This window comes from Microcebus murinus, chromosome 16 (assembly GCF_040939455.1).
Source record: "Microcebus murinus isolate Inina chromosome 16, M.murinus_Inina_mat1.0, whole genome shotgun sequence".
Classification (NCBI taxonomy): domain Eukaryota; kingdom Metazoa; phylum Chordata; class Mammalia; order Primates; family Cheirogaleidae; genus Microcebus; species Microcebus murinus.
Window position 1 is genome coordinate 66,361,571 of NC_134119.1, and position 19,903 is coordinate 66,381,473.

Sequence of the window (19,903 nt, forward strand, 5' to 3'; positions counted from 1 at the left end):
CTCGTCTTCTTTCCAGCTCCACAACAAAATGCACGGGCTGTGCAGATGCGCTGCGGAGCCACGCCCATCACTAGGGCTGATTTTCAGGGGAGGCCTTATATTGCACAAATGCTTAGAAATCCTGCTAGGGCTTATTTTATGGGTAGGTCTTATTTTTGGGGAAACACGGTATTGCAACAGCTATGTAATCCGTTCACATCACCCCCAGTCTTTATACTTCGTGACACAAAACTCAGATGTGCTCAGGATTCTGTACTTAAATTTTTTTTTTTTTTTTTTATGAGTCAGTGTCTCAATCTGCTCCCTGGGTTAGAGTGCCGTGGTGTCAGCCTAGCTCACAGCAACCTCAAACTCTTGGGCTTGAGCAATCCTCCTGCCTCAGCATCCCATGTAGCCTGGACTACAGGCATGCGCCACCATGCCCGGCTAATTTTTTCTATATATCTTTAGTTGGCCAATTAATTTCTTTCTATTTATAGTAGAGACGGGGTCTCGCTCTTGCTCAGGCTGGTTGTGAACTCCTGACCTTGAGCGATCCTCCCACCTTGGCCTCCCAGAGTGCTAGCATTAGCTAGTGTTACAGGAGTGAGCCACCATTCCAGGTCCCATTTCTATACATTTATTGTATAAGCCTGCATAAATGCCATTTATTGTCTATGGTCAAACACCACGGAGGAAGAGAACAAAAAACTAGGTTGGGAACCGTTTCGATGGTGAGCAGGTATATAGAAACCTCCTCCTAAGTGCTGAAGGAGGCCAAAGAAAGAGGCTAAGAAATCCAGTTGCTCAGAAAGAAATATTTCATAGGGACTTGCAACCAGAGGTGATGTCTTAGGTGGTTGAGAAATGGTAGATCGCTGTACCTGCCTTCCAGAAAATATCCTTTATATATAGAGAGAGCGAGCTTTTAGGGTAAACGCAGCTGGTCACGTCTTAGGTATTCTTTGGGATGAGCATCTTTATGAGGAGTGATGTGGGCTGCAGGCGTTGTCGCAAGGCTTTGCTGCGGGAGTTAAAACCTTGGTCGCCTTGGTGGTTTCGCTTCAAGATGGCGTCACTCTTGCCACGCGACACGACAGGCTGTTCTGCAGGAATTACCCTCCTCAGCTCAGAATAATAATACATGTTGGAGGCACATGGGATGGAAACAAAAGGAGCCTTAATTGCTTCTGTAATTTTATTTCTTATTTTGCTTGTTATTCTTATTTGCTCTAAAATCCACCACTGTGACTATTTCTTATTTTTATAATTTTTTTGGACACACTTTTGGATAATACTTATATTATTTCTATAGCATTCTCTAGATGCTTGAAATGTTACAAACATTTAAAGAAGTCTGGGATGCCATGACATGCGTACGGGTACCCTGGTCATTTTTAACAAGGGAGTGGAGTCAAAGAGACAAAGATTTCATATTTTAAGGCTCCAGGATGAAATTATAGGTTTTTTGCCATGAACCCCTCCCCGCCACCATCATGCACATGTACAGGGACAGGAGGACAAATGTCAGCATGCATATGAGATATTTTGGACATTATCCCCAAGGGAACAAGTCTCTAGGAAGATCTGCCATCTTCTCCTTGAATACTTTATCAAAGGCTTCAGCTTGGGCCACCGTGAAGTAGTTTTTCCAGTCTCCAGTTATGCCTGGAAAACATGAAACAGAGACGGAGGTCAGATAAGGGGTAAGTCTGAGGACCCCAACATGTCTCCTACTTGGTCTGTCCCTCCGGTCCACCCGTCACGGACATTGCAGCTAATACAGCAGAATGACCAACGGATCATGGGTCGGCCCTGATACTGCCTGGCCACATACCCTTTAACCTTCTACCTGCCTGGAAATGATTTCCTACCTTCCCTCTCCAAGCCTATTTCCTTTTATTTTTTATTTTTATTTTTTTTTTTGAGACAGTCTCCAGTTGTCACCCCAGCTAGAGTATAGTGGCATCATGATAGCTCACAGCAACCTCAAACTCCTGGGCTCAAGCAATCCTCCTGCCTCAGCCTCCCAAGTAGCTGGGACTACAGCATGCGCTAATATTTTTCTACATATTTTTAGTTGTCCAGCTAATTTCTTTCTATTTTTAGTAGAGATGGGGGGGGTCTCACTGTTGATCAGGCTGGTCTTGAACTCCTGACCTTGAGTGTTCCCAAGCCTTGGCCTCCCAGAGTGCTAGGATTACAGGCGTGAGCCTAGCCACGCCCCGCCCAGCCCCAAAGTTTTAACCCATTCCAGCATCAACTCGCAGTCCAAAATCTCATCGAAATCTCACCTAAGTCTCACCAAGGAATGAGTGAGACTTGAGGTCTGATTCATTCAGAGGCAAAAGTCCCCTCCAGCTGCCAACCTGTGAACCCAGACATAGGTAGATATTCTCATTCCAAAAGAGAGAAATTTGAAAGAAGAAAGGGGTCATGGGTCTCCAGCAACCCAAAACCTAGCAGGGCAAATTCCATGAGATTTTAAGGCTCAAGACTAATCTTGGTCTCTGTTCTCTTGGCCAACTGGAGTGGCAGTGGCCCTGACCTGCTCCAGGTCTTTTCAAGCATTCACTTTTTTTTTTTCTTGCATGGATCACCATCCCTGATATATCTGGACTGTAGGGTTTTGGAAAAATGGATTCTTTAACTTCATGCAACAGACAATTTCATTCATCTTGAGCCCAAGGGTGGGGACATGATTAAGCTTTTATCACAAGGGGCCTTGCAATGTCTGATAGCAAAGTCTCTCTTCTCTCCTTTTTCCATCTGAGTCGTTCCTTCACATGTGTCGTTATTAAGGATAGTTCTCTACTCTAACTCACCGGTGGGGTGACCCTCACACGATGAGCCCCAATTCCGCCCTCTTTCAATCAATCCCAGCTTGCAAGCCTGGGGGAGTAGCTCATTAACCTGGTCACTGCTTGTGGAGTGGATACCCCCCCACGTCAAATTTGCAGGAGAGAGAGACTAAATGATTTCGCAACAGTCAGACAACCAACCCAGGGTGGATCGACTGTCTCTGGACACCTGCAGCCCACATCAGTACCATGAAAAGAGACTCCCCGATAAGGGCAGGTGAGACATTCTCCGGGTCATGAACAATCAAAGTGGACATGTTCCAACACTCCATCATCTCAGCTGTTCGCGCCCCGATTTAAGCACAAGAATGCCTTCCATGCATTCTGCCACGTTTTGAAACCAGAGTGTTTTCTTTTTACCTTTTCTCATAAGCGGATTTTTTTTAGTTAAATACATATCATCCAGGAGGGAAAAATTGGACATCTTGTTGTCTTTCATGACCTGAAAGGAGCTGTTCTTGACGATTAAGTTCAGTTCCTCAGGTTCTATCTTCTTACCCAGGAATTGACAGATCTTCTCTATGGTTCTTTCTGGGTCCTGAAACAAAACAAGAAAAGGGAGATGACATGAAAGAGAAAATAAGATGAGAAGGAGGAGACTACAGAACGAGGAGGAGGAGGGGGAAGAAGAAGAGAGGAACAAGATATGGAGGTGAGAACTGATTGAGTTGGACACACCTAGGAGAAGGAAAGAGAAAACGGTAAAGAAGAGAGAGCACAAAGTATGCAAAAGGTGCAAGGCACATCATGGATTTCCCGGTGTGGTTGAGTTTAGGGTAACTTAACAGTAAGAGACAGGATCTAGGGTTTCTAAAGAGACTTTGAGAATGGATTCTAGACAATGATTAGCCTAAAGCAAGGAGAAGTTCAGGGAGCACTTGACAAAGATTTAAGGAATTGATTTCAAATCTTGTCTGTGCCATCAAACAATATACTGTTTTTTTTTTTTTAATTTTATAATTTCTTTTTTTATTTTATTTTTTCTGTCTTTTTTTTTTTATTCTTTCTTTCCTGCCTCTAAAAGGAGTTGATACTGTTGTGGGACAATATACTGTTTTTGGGCCGGGCGCGGTGGCTCACGCCTGTAATCCTAGCACTCTGGGAGGCCGAGGCTGGTGGATTGCTCGAGGTCAGGAGTTCGAAACCAGCCTGAGCAAGAGCGAGACGCTGTCTCTACTATAAATAGAAATAAATTAATTGGCCAACTAATATATATAGAAAAAATTAGCCGGGCATGGTGGCGCATGCCTGTAGTCCCAGCTACTCGGGAGGCTGAGGCAGGAGGACTGCTTGAGCCCAGGAGTTTGAGGTTGCTGTGAGCTAGGCTGACGCCATGGCACTCACTCTAGCCTGGGCAACAAAGCGAGACTCTGTCTCAAAAAAACAAAACAAAACAAAACAAAAACAACATGGGGGATGGTCATGATGGAGACTCAGACTTTTGGGGGGAGGGGGAGAAATGGGCATTTATTGAAACCTTAAAATCTGTACCCCCATAATATGCCGAAATAAAAAAAAAAAGGTACAAAAAAATAAAAAAACCCAAAAACAACAAAAAAACAATATACTGTTTTTTATAACTAACGTTTGAATAATATGTAGAGCTTTATAATATCTTCTTGTATATGATCTCAATAATTATAATAGTACTTGGTATGGGATCCTGGGAGATTATGATAAGAAAATAGATTTTTATACCAGAAAGACTTTGCTTTGAATCACAGACCTTTCATTTAGAACGGTAATGCTTTCAAATTTTGATTTCACGAGCCCCAGTTATTATCTAACAAGAAGACACACAACTGGGGAGAGAGCTAACGTGGGAGTTGAGTGTGTGAGTTGAAAGGAAACTTGCAGGAAGGTACGAGATCATGTATCTGGGGTAGCTTCTTTTTTTTTTTTTTTTTTTGAGACAGAGTCTTGCTTTCTTGCCTAGGCTAGAGTGAGTGCCGTGGCGTCAGCCTAGCTCACAGCAACCTCAAACTCCTGGGCTCAAGCAATCCTACTGCCTCAGCCTCCCGAGTTGCTGGGACTACAGGCACGAGCCACCATGCCCGGCTAATTTTTTATATACATATATTAGTTGGCCAATTGATTTCTTTCTATTTTTATAGTAGAGACGGGGTCTCGCTCAGGCTGGTTTTGAACTCCTGACCTTGAGCAATCCGCCTGCCTCGGCCTCCCAGAGTGCTAGGATTACAAGCGTGAGCCACCACGCCCGGCCTGGGGTAGCTTCTTGACTACAATGGAACTGATGCTGAGACCATCGAAGACTGGACAGAGGTAGCCAGAGGAAGGTGATGGGAAAGTGGGGAGTAATGTTTCTTACATGGAAGCAAAATCCAGTGTTTATGTTATTTTCTTTTTTCTCCACAATACCACCAATAGGTCAAGTTCTTTTAATCAACACAATGGTCCTAATCACTCTTACTGGTTCTGAGCATCACATGACAGCTTTTCCTGGCCATCAGTAGCCCCTCTAGTACTTGGCATCTCAGAATATTTACATAGGTTGATTTCATGCCTTCATTTCTCTTCTTATCCGTCAAGCTTTGGTGTCAGACCGTTGGACAAATTTCTGGAACTGAACTGTCTCTGCCCGGTTCTGTCTCCCTCCCCAGCGCCTTCTCAACACTAGGTTGGGGGCAGCCCCATGTGTCCTGCCCACACAACTTTTACAACCACCAGGGCTGGCGTAAGCCACTGTACTCTGCCTGAATGCATGGAAAAATGCCCTCTTCGGTGTTTTAAGAGGATAAAATAAAGAAGAATACATGAAAGAAGAACACAAGAAAGAGCATGAAGCTTGAGAAGGGTCAACCAGAAGTAGGACGGTGAAGACCAAGAGCTAATCTCACTCTGAGTGACTCTTCATGAGGCTAAATTTTGACTGAGAAGGTGGAATGGAGACACAGGGAAACAGAGTTGGAAGTCAGAGGAAGTGATGGTGGCCAGAGGCTGTGCATCAACTGTCACAACGATGGTTACCCGTTTCAGCTCCTCGTAACTCAGCAGCAGGAAGTGTCCCCTCTCTCTCATGGACAGCCAGCCATGAACGTGGTCAAACCATGACCCGTATACCACTGCATGGGGGAAGGCAGAAAGAGAGATGGGTTGATCCAATCTATTATGTTCACTCCCCTACCAGCTCGATCAAGATATAATTGACACATAAAACTTGTATATATTTACGGTGTACAACATGATGTTTTGATACATGTATACCACTGTGAAATGATAAAATCGAGATAAGTAGCATAGTCATCACCTCACATACTTCCCAATTTTTGGGGGGTGAGAACATTGAAGATCTACCCTCTTAGCAATTTTCAAGTATATAGTATGTTATTATTAACTATAGTCAACATTCTGTACAGTGGATCTGGGAAACTTAATCAATCGTCTCGTCTAACCGAAACTTTGTACCCCTTGCCTGATGTCTGGTTAATCCCACTGTCCCCCCCACTCCTGTTGACCTCCATTCTACTCGCCGATTCTAAGAGTCTGACTTTTTAAAGATTCCACATACAACTGAGATCATGCGGTATTTGGCTTTCTGTGCTTGGCTTATTTCACTTACCATAATGTCCCCCAGGTTCACCCTGTCTTATTACATGGACATCCCTTGTATAACATATGTTATATGTGACATATAAGTTTATATATAATATATAAAGAAGAGATATCTGCACTCCGTAGCACTATTCACGATAGCTAAGACATGGATTCAACAGATGAATGGATAAAGAAAATGTATATGTATATGTGTATATATATGAAATTGTCCTTTGATATCTGCATAAAGACATTCTATCCTTTTAATCCACCCTCCACATTTTATGTTTTCTTTTTTGTTTATTGTTTTAGCCCACTCCCTACCCTACCTTCTATCCAATCCTCACCCAACACTTACTCCACATTTTATGTTTTTGATGTCACAATTTACATTTTTCATACTGCATATCCCTTAACAAATTATTGTAGCTATTATTATTTTTGATAGTTTTGTCTTTTAACTGTGACACTAAAGATATAAGTGATTTACCCACCACCATTATGATATTAAAGTATTCCGAATTTGGGTACTTACTTTCACAAGTGAGTTTTAGATTTTCATATGTTTTTGTGGCAGTATTATAATAAGCATCCTTTTCTTTTGCTTGAAGAATTCTCTTTATTTTTCTTTTCCTTCCCTCCCTCCCTCCCTCCCTCCCTCCCTCCCTCCCTCCCTCCCTTCCTTCCCTTTCTTTCTTCTTTTCTATTTCATTTCATTTCATTTCATTGCATTTCATTTCATTGACAGAGTCTTGCTCTGTCACCCTGGCTAGAGTGCAGTGGTGTTATTGTAGCTCACAGCAACGTCAAACTCTTGGGCTCATGTGATTCTCCTGCTTCAGCCTTTCAAGTAGCAGGGACTACAGGCACACACCACCATGCCCAGCTAATTTTTAAACTTTTTTTTGTAGAGACAGGGTCTCACTCTTGCTCAGGCTGGTCTTGAACTCCTGGCCTTAAGCAATCCTTCTGCCTCAGCCTCCCAGAGTGCTAGGATTACAGGAGTGAACGACCACATTTGGCCTATTATTTCTTATGAGACAGGTTTGGTACTGATGCCCTCGCCCAGCGTTTGTTTGTCTGGAGAAATCTTTACTGCCTCTTCATTTCTGAAAGGCAGATTTGCAAGGTACAGTATTCTTGGTTGACAATTTTTTTCCCTCAGCACTTTGATTATATCATCCCACTCTCTGTTTGCTTATAAAGGTTTTGCTGAGAAGTCTGCTGCTAGCTTTATTGGAATTCCCTTATGTGTAATATGCTTCTTTTCTCTTGCTGCTTTCAGAAGTGTCTGTCTTTGATTTTTGACAAAGAGTATAACATGTTTGAGGACAACATGTCTTGGCATAATCTTATTTGGATTGAATCTCATTGATGATCCTTGAGTTTCCTAAACTTGGATATTTATATCTTTCCCTAGATTGGTAATATTTTCTGCTTTTTTTGTTTTGATAGAGTCTCACTCTGTTGCCCTGGCTAGAGTGCTGGGGCATCAGCCTACCTCAGAGCAACCTCAAACTTCTGGGCTCAAGCGATCCTCCTGCCTCAGCCTCCCAAGTAGCTGGGACTACAGGCATGCGCCACCATGCCCAGCTAATTTTTTCTATATATTTTTAGTTGTCCAGGTAATTTCTTCCTATTTTTAGTAGAGACGGGGTCTTGCTCTTGCTCAGGCTGGTTTTGAACTCCTGACCTTGAGCTATCCTCTTGCCTCGGCCTCTCAAGGTGCTAGGATTACAGGCGTGAGCCACCATGCCTGGCCTCTGCTTTTATTTTAGTAAGTTTTATGGCTTTTTGTCTCTCACTTTTTCTTCAACTCCTACTATTAGAATATCTTCTTTTTTGATGCTTCCCCATAAGTTCTGTAAGCTTTTCCCATTTCTTTTCATTCTTTTTTCCCCTTTGCATATTCACAACTAACTTGTCTTTGAATTCACAGGTTCTCTCTTCTGCTCGAACATTTCTGCTATTGATGCTCTCTATTGCATTTTAATTTTTTTATTGCTTTTTCACCTCCAAAATTCCTTTTTTTTTAAAAATAACAATCTCTTTATTAAATATCTCATTTTGGTCATTTATTGTTTTCTTGTTTTTGTTGAATTGTTTTTCTTCAAACTCACTGAGCTTACTTAAAACAATGATTTTGAATTCTTTGCCAAGCAATTTATACATCTGCATTTGTTTAGGGCCAGTTGTTGGTGCTTTATTTTGTTCCTCAGTGATGCCATATTTTCCTGATTGTTCTTGTTCTTTGTGGCAGTGCATTGGTGTCTGTGCATTTGAAGATACAGGGCCATATTCCAGTCTTTGCAGACTGTCTTGGTCTGGGAAAGCCTTTCACCAATCAGTCCATCCAGATATTCTGGGAAGGCTCTCTGGTGTGCTCTGTGAGTCTATTTCATTTTTAACTTTGGACATGCAAAGTGTTGGGAGAAGCATAGAACCAAGAAACTAACGGCCTTCAATGACTCCCACAGATAGTGATTATGAGTCATTCATTTTGATTTTCCCGTTGGCCACATCTAGTTCAGAGGTGCACATGCAGCTGGTGCACATGATCTGCCTTGGGAGGTGGGACCCAGAGCAGAGGACCACACGGTCCCTGACAGCTTGCTTGGAGTCTTTTGCATGAGGGATTCCATGGCTCAAGGTTCCCATAGCATAGGTAATAAGAAGCTCGAAAGTTCCAGGTAAGTAAGTACCTTTGCCCCTATAGACTCCTTACTTTGTTGCAGGAAGAAACGTGTTCAGAGCAGGGGACCCCTAAGGCCTTGTTATCATGTGTGATCCAAAGCTCTGCTCTAAGGCCCAGGGTCCAGAGCAGGAACCCATGTTGCCTGGGTCTAAGAATAATATTTCCTGGAACTTGAACTCCCAAGGTTTCTTCATCTGTACTGGGAAAAGGGTTTGGTTTATTCCTCTCCATGGCTATGCACAGCTCACAATATTTATGTTGGTTGGCAACAATGGAGATTTTGATGTTGGTGGCTCTTGATTGGATAAGAAAGCAAGAGGCTCGTGCATGAGTTTTAAAGCACAGATGGGCAAGATATTGGGATAGTGGTGAGGGTTACAGGATGTGTCTTCATCACTCACCACTATGCACTGGATTTTTACAAGATTCATGGTGACTGTGGAAGTACAATCCAGACTTCTTTATGTACCAAATGGCGAGATCAAATATAGCATGGAGGAGGGCTGTTCATGCCTGGGCTTCCATCATATGGTTACACTGTTAGTCCTTTTCTGAAAGATTAACTTGGAGCAAGGCAGGGCTGCAGAGTTCGGCCAGAATGAATAGCAGATATGACTATCAGGCTTTGAAGATTTGACTTTATATTGAGGGTAAACAATCCAGGATGGTTGTAAAGAGAAAATGAACTGTTCAAAGTCTGATAGATAATTGCAATACAGCCTAGAAGGGTCCAAGAGTATGCGGGTAAGGACACCAATAATGCATTTGTCATGTTAATCTAAATGAGGAGTAACAGTGGCTCTGGTTAATAAAGGGCAGATAGAAGCAGTAGTCAATGGTTATTCATTGTCTAAAAAAGGTGCGTCCAGTAATTACTATGTAGCAAGAATCTTTCCAAGACCTGGGCTTCAACAACTCAAAGTACTTACATTTTAGTGGGGAGACACATGGAACAAACAAATACATACATACCTGTCAGTGATGAGCACTACTAAGGAAAATAAAAAGAGAAGGGAACAGGGAGGGGAAGGTTGCCATTTTATATCGTGTTGCAATTGTAGGATTTCCTAAATACGGCAGCATTTTATCAGAGGCCAGAATGAAGGTATTAATGAGGTGGTGGGACTTGATTAATAAGGAGATAAAGGAAAGTGGTGAGGGGCCTCGGGGAGGGGTGGGAAAAAGGTGAGGGGAGGGGTGGATCTATTTATTGAGGAAGATACGCATGCAGCAGGGGCAGTTTGGGGTATGAGGGAAAGATGGGTTCAGTCTCCAACGTGTTGGATGGGGGTGTCTATGACCACCCCCCCCCAGGCTGCTGGTGCTTGGGAGACAGACCGCAGCTGCGACAGGGGACTCCCCACGCCGTTGTGAGAAAAATCGCCAAATCGAAGGGCTTGAGAAAGCCCAGAGACTCTGCATAATTGCATAATTAAAAGCATAGAGGCCGGGCGTGGTGGCTCACGCCTGTAATCCTAGCACTCTGAGAAGCTGAGGCGGGCAGATTGCTCAAGGTCAGGAGTTTGAAACCAGCCTGAGCAAGGGCGAGACCCCGTCTCTACTAAAAATAGAAAGAAATTAGTTGGCCAACTAAAATTTATAGAAAAAATTAGCCGGGCATGGTGGTGCATGCCTGTAGTCCCAGCTACTTGGGAGGCTGAGGCAGGAGGATTGCTTGAGCCCAGGAGTTTGAGGTTGCTGTGAGCTAGGCTGATGCCACGGCACTCACTCTAGCCTGGGCAACAGAGTGAGACTCTGTCTCAAAAAAAAAAAAAAAAGAAGAAGAAGAAATATAGAGATTCCAGAGTCATGCAAACATAGAAATAGAGGATGAAGGGAGTTTTGGAAGGAGGCATTTTGTGGGGAAAAAAAAACTGGTAGAAGGTCAGGATTGTGTTGTCTGGGCAGGCAGCGCCCTGGACCGGGTAGGGACTCCCACCGCCCCCTAGCGTCCGCATTTTATTACTGCAACACACTCACCGTTTCCTTCCAAGAACCATTCGAGATACTGTTCTATCGACTCTGGTTTCTTAGCGAGATTCACTGAATTCCAGAAAAAATAAGCAGATACAATAATATCTTTGGGATTTCTCATGAGATAAATCACCTTAAATGGAAACACAGGAGAATGAAAAATCAACACATTTATTTCCCACTCCTTTTGCTCTTCATAAAAATGGAGAAAAAGCCATTTCTTAGAAGATGCCCATTAAATGTCAACGGATTCTTTTAATAAACTGCTGACTTCATTCATTAATCAACTGTAAAGTGTAAAGTTCTTAGGAAGCAGTCACTGCGCTAGGAGGATGACAATGGAAGAGGAAAGCACGGTCCCTTCTCTCTGGGATATTACGGTCTGACAGCGAGAAGCAACTGGAAGGTTTTAGGATGTGAGTGGCATTATATTTGTGTACTACCCCTTAAAGATCACTAACGGGAGACTGGATTAATTATGCTACGTTCCTACATATACAGCAATATATATTATGCACACGGACACCCAAGAACATGGATGAATCTCACAGACATTATATTCTGTTCAGATATTATATTCAGTTCATATGGCATTTATATGAAGTTCCTTTATATGAAGTTCAAGAACCATTTATATGAAGTTCAAGAACAGGCAAAACGAATCTACAGTTATAAGTCAGGGAGTGTTTACCTCTGTGGGTGGGCATTGGTTGGGAAGGGACAGAAGGGATGTTCTAAATTTGGATCTAAATGGAGGTTACCCAACGTGTCCATATGTAAATATTCGTCAAGCCAATACTTAAGATTACTACACACACATGCACACACACACATTCACACATACACAAGCAAGATTACTTGGCATTTGAGCATCTAAATTTTACTTTGGATCCTGTACCAACTCTCTTTGTGACATTATTCTAGTTCTCATCTCTCTCTGGGCCTCAGTTTCCCCGACACGGGGATTTACCAAACACTGATAAGACACATGTAAATAGGTATATTGTAACAAATTGATTGTGCTATTGCACAATGTATACTTTCTAAAAGAGGAGAATAGTACGCTAAGTTTCTTGATTTAGTTTAAGCAAAAAAACATTTAAGAAATTCACAAACCGGCGTGGCATGGTAGCTCATGCCTGAAATCCTAGCACTCTGGGAGGCTGAGGGCAGGGAACACTCAAAGTCAGGAGTTCAAGACCAGCCTGATCAAGAGTGAGACCCCGCCTCTACTAAAAATAGAAAGAAATTAGCTGGACAACTAAAAACAGAAAAAAAAATTAGCACATGCCTGTAGTCCCAGCTACTCGGGAGGCTGAGGCCGGAGGATCGCTTGAGCCCAGGAGTTTGAGGTTGCTGTGAGCTAGGCTGACGCCACAGCACTCTAGCCTGGGCAACAGAGCAAGACTATGTCTCAAAAAAAAAAAAAAATGTGGTTTTCTGATTCTGGCATTATCTGGTCACTTTATTCTGGTGTCAGTCTGGCTGGGGCAATCTGCGAAATGGTATGTATCTTCGTACTCAAAAAGAACAGCGTGGAACAGCCACGCTGACATCACCTAACGCAGGATCTAGGGACCCTTTCAGACCCACTGAGGGAGAATGCATTTTAACACGGTCTCCAGGTGATCTACAGGCACATTAGAGTCTGAAAAGCATCCGTCAAACATGTCTTGACCATGCTGCACTGACCTTGGCCTTGCAACTGGAGATAGACTTGGGGAAGAGCTGGATGGGGAGGTGGGAGTTGAGGAAGCGCGGGCCCTCCTTCTGGCTCAGTAATGTGAACCCGTGCTTGTTGTCTACCCAGGGCGTGCGGTCCCAGAGGGGCTCGGATCGGACCCAGTTGGCATCCCCCTTGGATTGGATCAGACAGAGAATCTCTGCCAGCCAGTGCGTTCCTGGACGAAGAAGGAGAAATCACGGTCACTCCTTTCAATCTGCCCTTGAAAAAATTTGTGGTAAAATACTTGTAACATACAATGTAACATTTTTTTTTTATTTCGGCATATTATGGGGGTACAGATTTTAAAGTTTCAATAAATGCCCTTAAAATGTAACATTTTTGAACATACAGTTTTGTAGCGGTATATTCCCAGTGTTGCATAACTTTTTCATCTTGCAAAACTGAAACCCTATACTTATTAAACAGCTCCTATTCCTCCCTTAGCAACCACGTCGTATTAATATTTTCTGTTGCTATGAACTTGACTACTCTAGACACCTCTCATGTGTATTTAGCGTAATGACTTCAAGGTTTATCCAGGCTGTAGCATGCATCACAATTTTCTTCCTTTTAAGGGATGAATAATGTTCCATTGTGTCTATATACCACATTTTGTTTATCTACTCATCTGTCAACGGGCATTTGAGTTGCTTTCAGTTTTTGGCTATTTGCTGAAGTTTTTTTTAAAATAAATTCCCATTGCTGTTGGCTTTTCTTTCTTTCTTTTTTTTTTTTTCTTTTTCTTTTTTTCTGAGACAGAGTCTCACTCTGTTGCCCGGGCTAGAGTGCCATGGCGTCAGCCTAGCTCACAGCAACCTCATACTCCAGGGCTCAAACGAGCAATCCTCCTGCCTCAGCCTCCCGGGTTGCTGGGACTACAGGCATGCGCCACCATGCCCAGCTAATTTTTTCTATTTTTAGTTGTTTGGTTAATTTCTTTGTATTTTTAGTAGAGACGGGGACTCTCACTCTTGCTCAGGCTGGTCTTGAACTCCTGACCTTGAGCGATCCTCCCTCCTCAGCTTCCCAGAGTGCTAGGATTACAGGCGTGAGCCAGATCCCCTCTCCTCAGCTTCCCAGAGTGCTAGGATTACAGGCGTGAGTCAGCTCTCCTGGCCTGCTCTTGGCTTTTCAAGGCCATGCCACTCCCAGAGCCTCTGGCTACAACCTTTGTCCAATTTGCAATACTCCTGCCTCCCAGCCCCACTCCCATAGAAATACAATCCACATCCTCCAGTCCTTTGGATGTGGCAGGCTCTTCTCCAATTCTTGACCATTGTCCATGATGATTCCTCTACGTGAAAATGTCCCCCTTCACCAAGTAATTTCACCTTCATTCTTTTCATTTCAATTTAGATTCTATTGCTTTTGTTAGGACCTCGGTGGTCATCCTTCTTCCCACCAAGATAAACACCTGAATCTGCCTTAGGATTCACTCCTATGGGTTCTCCTAATACCTTAGATTACCCCCTCTGAACACTCATCGTACTGTGTCATCTCCCCACTGAATCCTTTCCTGTGCATGTAAATGCTGCCAGGCATTGCTCCACCCCGCCCACAACACTGCACATTGTCTGGCATTACGGAGAGCACTCCAGCCAGGCCACAGGCCCTGGCTCACGCCTGCCATCCCAGCACTTCGGGAGGCTGATGTGGGAGGATCGCCTGGATTTGAGGCCAGGGGCTCTAGGCCAGCCTGAACAACACAGCAAGACCCTGTCTCCATAAAAATTAAAAAAAAAAAAAATTAGCTTGGCTTGGTGGTGCACACCTGTAGTTCCAGCTACTTGGGAGGATCACTTGAGCCCAGGAGTTGGAGACTACAGTGAGCTATGACTGTGTCGCTGAGCTCCAGCTTGGGCGACAGAGTGAGAGACTGTCTCAGAGGAAAAAAAAAAAAACAAAAAAAACAAAAAAAAAGACACTCCAATCCAATGGTCTGCTGAATGAATGAAAAAAAAACACAACCACAGCTTTTCTGAGTTCATGATTCCATTTCCTTACCTGATTTGGGGTAAGTCACTGCTACTACATCTTCGTCCTTTAGCACAAACTCATGACGTACTTTTCTTAGGATTTCAGAGCTGTACTCAACGACGGGGAAAGCTATCCCTTCATACCACATGTAGCCGTCTGACATGATGATCGGCTCTTTGTGCTTGGTGTTAGGGGGTCAGCCGCAGCCACCGTTGGAGGCTGTGGCAGCTGCTGGCACATTGGGTTTTATGGTAAAGATAAAACAATCATTAACCTTTGCCCAGTTTATTGCAAAGTTTGCTGGCTGGTACAGAAAGGTAGGTATCGTGATTGATAGTCAAAGGTTAATGATATTGAGCAATTGTGAACTCAGACGACACTCTGGAGGTGATCTGAGTTTGAGTTCATAGGAGGGAACTGGAAATTCACTAACAAATGCAAGGACTTCTAATACACTTTATTTTTTATAAGAGTTTTATTTTCTCTCTCTCTTTTTTTTTTTTTTTTTTTTTTGAGACAGAGTCACACTTTGTTGCCCAGGCTAGAGTGAGTGCCATGGCATCAGCCTCGCTCACAGCAACCTCAATCTCCTGGGTTCAAGTGATCCTCCTGCCTCAGCCTCCCGAGTAGCTGGGACTACAGGCATGCGCCACCATGCCCGGCTAATTTTTTCTATATATATTAGTTGGCCAATTAATTTGTTTCTATTCATAGTAGAGACGGGGTCTCACTCTTGCTCAGGCTGGTTTCGAACTCCTGACCTCCAGCAATCTTCCCGCCTCGGCCTCCCAGAGTGCTAGGATTACAGGCGTGAGCCACGGCGCCCGGCCAAAAGTTTTAGATTTATACAAAAATTGCAAAGACGGTACAGAGAATTCCCATAGTCCATACTTTATTCCGATTTCCTTAATTTTTACCTAATGTCCTTTTTCTGTTCCAAAATTCCACCCAGGATACTGCAATTACATACAGCTGTCAAGTCTGCTTAGGCTCCTCTTGGCTGTGACAGTTTTCAAGACTTTGCTTTTTTTTTGAGACAGAGTTTTGCTCTCTTACCTGGGCTAGAGTGCTGTGGCTTCAGCCTAGCTCACAGCAACCTCAAACTCCTGGCTCAAGCGATCCTCCTGCCTCAGCCTCCCGAGTAGCTGGGACTACAGGCATGGGCCACCATGCCCGGCTAATTTTTTCTATATGTTTTTAGCTGTCCAAATAATTTCTTTCTATTTTTAGTAGAGATGGGATCTTACTCTTGCTCAGGCTGGTCTTGAACTCCTGACCTCAAATGATCCACCCGTTTTGGCCTCCCAGAGTGCTAGGATCACAGGCATGAGCCACAGCGCCCGGCCTAGCCTTTCTCTGTTTTTGATGACCCTGACAATTTGGAGGAGTGCTGGTCAGCTATTTTGTAGAATGTTCCTTCAGGCATTTATTGGATGTTTTTTTTCTCATAATTGGACTGGGTTCATGGGTTTTGGAGAGAAAGGTCATAGCAACAAATACCATTATCATCACATCACACCCAGAGTATGTACTGTCAACATGGCCTGGCACTCACGATGTTGGCCGTGGTCATCAGAGGTCATGTTTGGGTCTCCACTGTCATTTTCCTTTTCTCCTCCTCCCTTTCTATGTGGGCGTATCTTAAGCATAAATTCTAGGCTTGAATATACTTATAAGGTCACATTATGTCAATGCCAATCAAGAAACATTCTACAAAATAATAAGCCTGTACTCTTTAAATCGTCACATTGTTATGAAAACGAAAGAAAAGCTGAGTACATGTTTCAGATTGAAGGAACATGTCAACTAAGTATTATGGGAATCCTGGGCCACACATACACACACATGCTATATCATTGGGACCATTGGCAAAATTTGAATATGCAATGTGGATTTAGATAATGACATTGTTTCTCTGTGAGACTCCCTGATTTCTATAATTTTACTGTGGATGTATAGGATATATCCTTGTTCTTAGAAAATGTATGCTGAAGTTTTGAGGCATGAAAGAGAATGATAGGCCGGGTGTGGAGGCTCACACCTGGATTCAATCTTAGCACTCTGGGAGGCTGGGGCCGGAGGATTGCTTGAGGCCAGGAGTTCAAGACCAGTCTGTGCAAGAGCCAGACCCTGTCTCTACTAAAAATAGAAAAATTAGCTAAGCGTGGTGGTGCGTGCCTATAGTCCCAGCTACTCGGGAGGCTGAGGCAGGAGGATCACCTGAGCCCAGGAATTTGGGGTTGCAGTGAGCTATGATAACACCACTGCACTCTACCCAGGAACAACCAAACCAAACCAAACCAAAAAAAGCTAGAAGGAAATTTAGAAACCATAAACTACAATCTCTTGAGCAAAGAACTTACTTTCATTACACAGATGTGGGGATGGATTTATGTTCAACTCTAACTGGGCTACAAGATCCAGTTTTAATTTGCCATTTAATCATTAACATACTGGGAATTTATTAAGTACTTTCAGATTTTAGGCACCAAGTTAAGAAAATTCTTACATCTACCACATTGAAAATTTAAATAACTACTATTATTTTCTTTTATCTATTTATTTCTTTTGAGACAGAATCTTACTCTGTTGCTTGGGCTAGAGTGCCATGGCATCAGCCTAGCTCACAGTAACCTCAAACTCCTGGGCTCAAGTGATCCTCCTGCCTCAGCCTCCCGAGTAGCTGGGACTACAGGCACGTGCCACCATGCCCAGCTAGTTTATTCTTTATATTTTTAGTCGGTCAATTAATTTCTTTCTATTTTTAGTAGAGACGAGGGTCTCGCTCTTTTTTTTTTTTTTGTAATTTTTCTTTTTCTTTTTAACTTTTTCTCAGGGGAGGCAGTTCCTAGGGGTCTCACTCTTGCTCAGGCTGGTTTTGAACTCATGACCTTGAGCGATCCACCCACCTCGGTCCCCTAGAGAGCTAGGATTACAGACGTGAGCCACCTCACCGGGGTGGTCCAGCACTTTTAGCTCCCAGTGGAGAATCCGGAGGACTGATAGCTTCACATCGCAAGAAGCCAAAAGGAGGAAGCTGGGTATACTGATTCTAGGAGTACTTGAAGAAAAGAGCAATTTTGATTTTTTTAGCTATTATGTACATTATTTCTATTGCCAGTTCATTCTAGTGTGCTAATGTGAAGGCTATTATTCCTAATAATCAGTAAGGATAAAATAAATGTCATTGTATTAGACCAGAACATGGATATTTTAATTTATCATTTTTATTTCAGGATATTATGGGGGTACACATTTTTTGGTTACATGAATTGCTTTTGTACAGTTTGAGTCAAAGTTATAAATGTGACCATCACCCATATACGGTGCATTGTACCCATTAGGTGTGAATTTACCCATCCCCTCGTCTCCCCTCCCACTTGCCTGATTTCTGATGAGTTTTATTTCCAAATGTGCAAATAAGTGTTGATCGATTGGTTCCAGTTTAATGGTGAGCACATGTGGTGTTTGTTTTTCCATTCTTGTGATACTTGGCTTAGAAGAATGGTCTCTAGTTCTATCCAGGTTAGCTCACCATTTTTTTATGGCTGAGTAGAATTCCATGGTACACATCATATACCACGTTTTATTAATTCCACTCATTATTGATGGGCACTTGGGTTGTTTCCACATCTTTGCAGTTGTGAATTGTGATGCTATAAACATTTGAGCACAGGTGTCTTTTTAATAAAATGTCTTTGTTTCCTTTGGGTAAATACCCAGTAGTGGGATTGCTGGATCAAATGGTAGGTCTATTTTTAGTTCTTTGAGGTATGTTCATACTACTTTCCATAGAGGTCGTACTAGTTTGCAGTCCCACTAGCAGTGTAAGAGTGTTCCTATCTCTCCACATCCATGCCAGCATTTTTTGTTCTGGGACTTTTTGATAAAAGCCATTCTCGCTGGAGTTAAGTGATACGTCATTGTGATTTTGATTTGCATTTCCCTGATGATTAGAGATGTTGAACATTTTTTCATGTTTATTGGCTATTGATCTGTCTTCTTTTGAAATGCTTCTGTTTGTGTCTTTTGCCCACATTTTTTTTTTTTTTTGAGACAGAGTCTCACTCTGTAGCCTGGAATAGAGTGCCGTCGCATCAGCCTAGCTCACAGCAACCTCAAACTCCTGGGTTCAAGCGATCCTCCTGGCTCATGAGTAGCTGGGACTACAGGCATGTGCCACCACGCCCGGCTAATTTTTTCTATAATTTTAGTTGGCCAATTAATTTCTTTCTATTTTTAGTAGATAGAGTCTCACTCTTGCTCAGGCTGTTTTCAAACTCCTGACCTTGAGCAATCCTCCCGCCTCAGCCTCCCAGAGAGCTAGGATTGATTACAGGCATGAGCCACTGAGCCTGACCTTTTGCCCACATTTTAATGGGGTTGTTTGATGTTTTCTTGCTGATTTGCTTGAGTTCTTTGTAGATTCTGGTTGTTAGCCCTTTATTGGGTGTATAGCATGCAAATATCTTCTCCCATTCCACAGGTTGTCTATTTCCTCTACTGATTGTTTCCTTGGCTGTGCAGAAGCTTTTTTTTTTTTTTTTTTTTTTTTTTTGAGACAGAGTCTCGCTTTGTTGCCCAGGCTAGAGTGAGTGCCGTGGCATCAGCCTAGCTCACAGCAACCTCAAACTCCTGGGCTCAAGTGATCCTTCTGCCTCAGCCTCCCGGGTAGCTGGGACTACAGGCATGCGCCACCATGCCCGGCCAGAAGCTTTTTTATTTATTTATTTATTTATGCAGAAGCTTTTTAATTGAATCAGGTCCCATTTATTTATTTTTGTTGTTGTTTTGATTGCCTTTGGGGTCTTCTTCATAAAATTTTGGCATGGCTTGAACCAATATAATCAAAAGGTAAGTAAGTTGTGAGAATGTTCATTATGCATATCATAACCAAAGTGCTAATTTCTCATGTTTATAAAAAGTTTCTGTAAAATGATAATTCAAAATATAAAAAGCTAATAAGAACATGAGTATAGGTCACAATTTACAATTTCTAAAAAATAAGAATGGCTCTCAAACATACGGAAAGATGAGAAAAAACTCACAACACAGGACATGCAAATTAAATGACACAGAATTAAATGTTACTTATCAAAATATAAAAATCCAAAAGGTTTGATAGCATGATTTGTG

The 19,903-nt window shown here is 42.8% G+C and overlaps 1 protein-coding gene across 1 annotated transcript; it reads right to left on the bottom strand.

The window, feature by feature from the left end:
* Positions 1 to 1,163: 1,163 nt before the first annotated feature.
* SULT2A1 (sulfotransferase family 2A member 1) lies at positions 1,164 to 14,992 on the bottom strand. The gene is made up of 6 exons (XM_012761567.3): positions 14,795 to 14,992; positions 12,757 to 12,965; positions 11,071 to 11,197; positions 5,829 to 5,923; positions 3,201 to 3,378; positions 1,164 to 1,647 (listed from the first exon to the last, which is right to left on the bottom strand). Exons 1-6 carry the CDS (start codon positions 14,928 to 14,930, stop codon positions 1,535 to 1,537), a joined length of 858 nt encoding a protein of 285 aa, XP_012617021.2. The 5' UTR covers positions 14,931 to 14,992; the 3' UTR covers positions 1,164 to 1,534.
* Positions 14,993 to 19,903: the final 4,911 nt, after the last annotated feature.

Coding starts and splice junctions, on each gene's coding strand:
- SULT2A1 (XM_012761567.3), bottom strand. CDS start 14,930: ATGTCAGACGGCTACATGTGGTATGAAGGGATAGCTTTCCCCGTCGTT. Junction 5,924..11,070: donor ATGGTTCTTGGAAGGAAACG/GTGAGTGTGTTG, acceptor TCCCCCATGCAG/TGGTATACGGGTCATGGTTT. Junction 3,379..5,828: donor GTTACGAGGAGCTGAAACGG/GTAACCATCGTT, acceptor GTTTTGTTTCAG/GACCCAGAAAGAACCATAGA.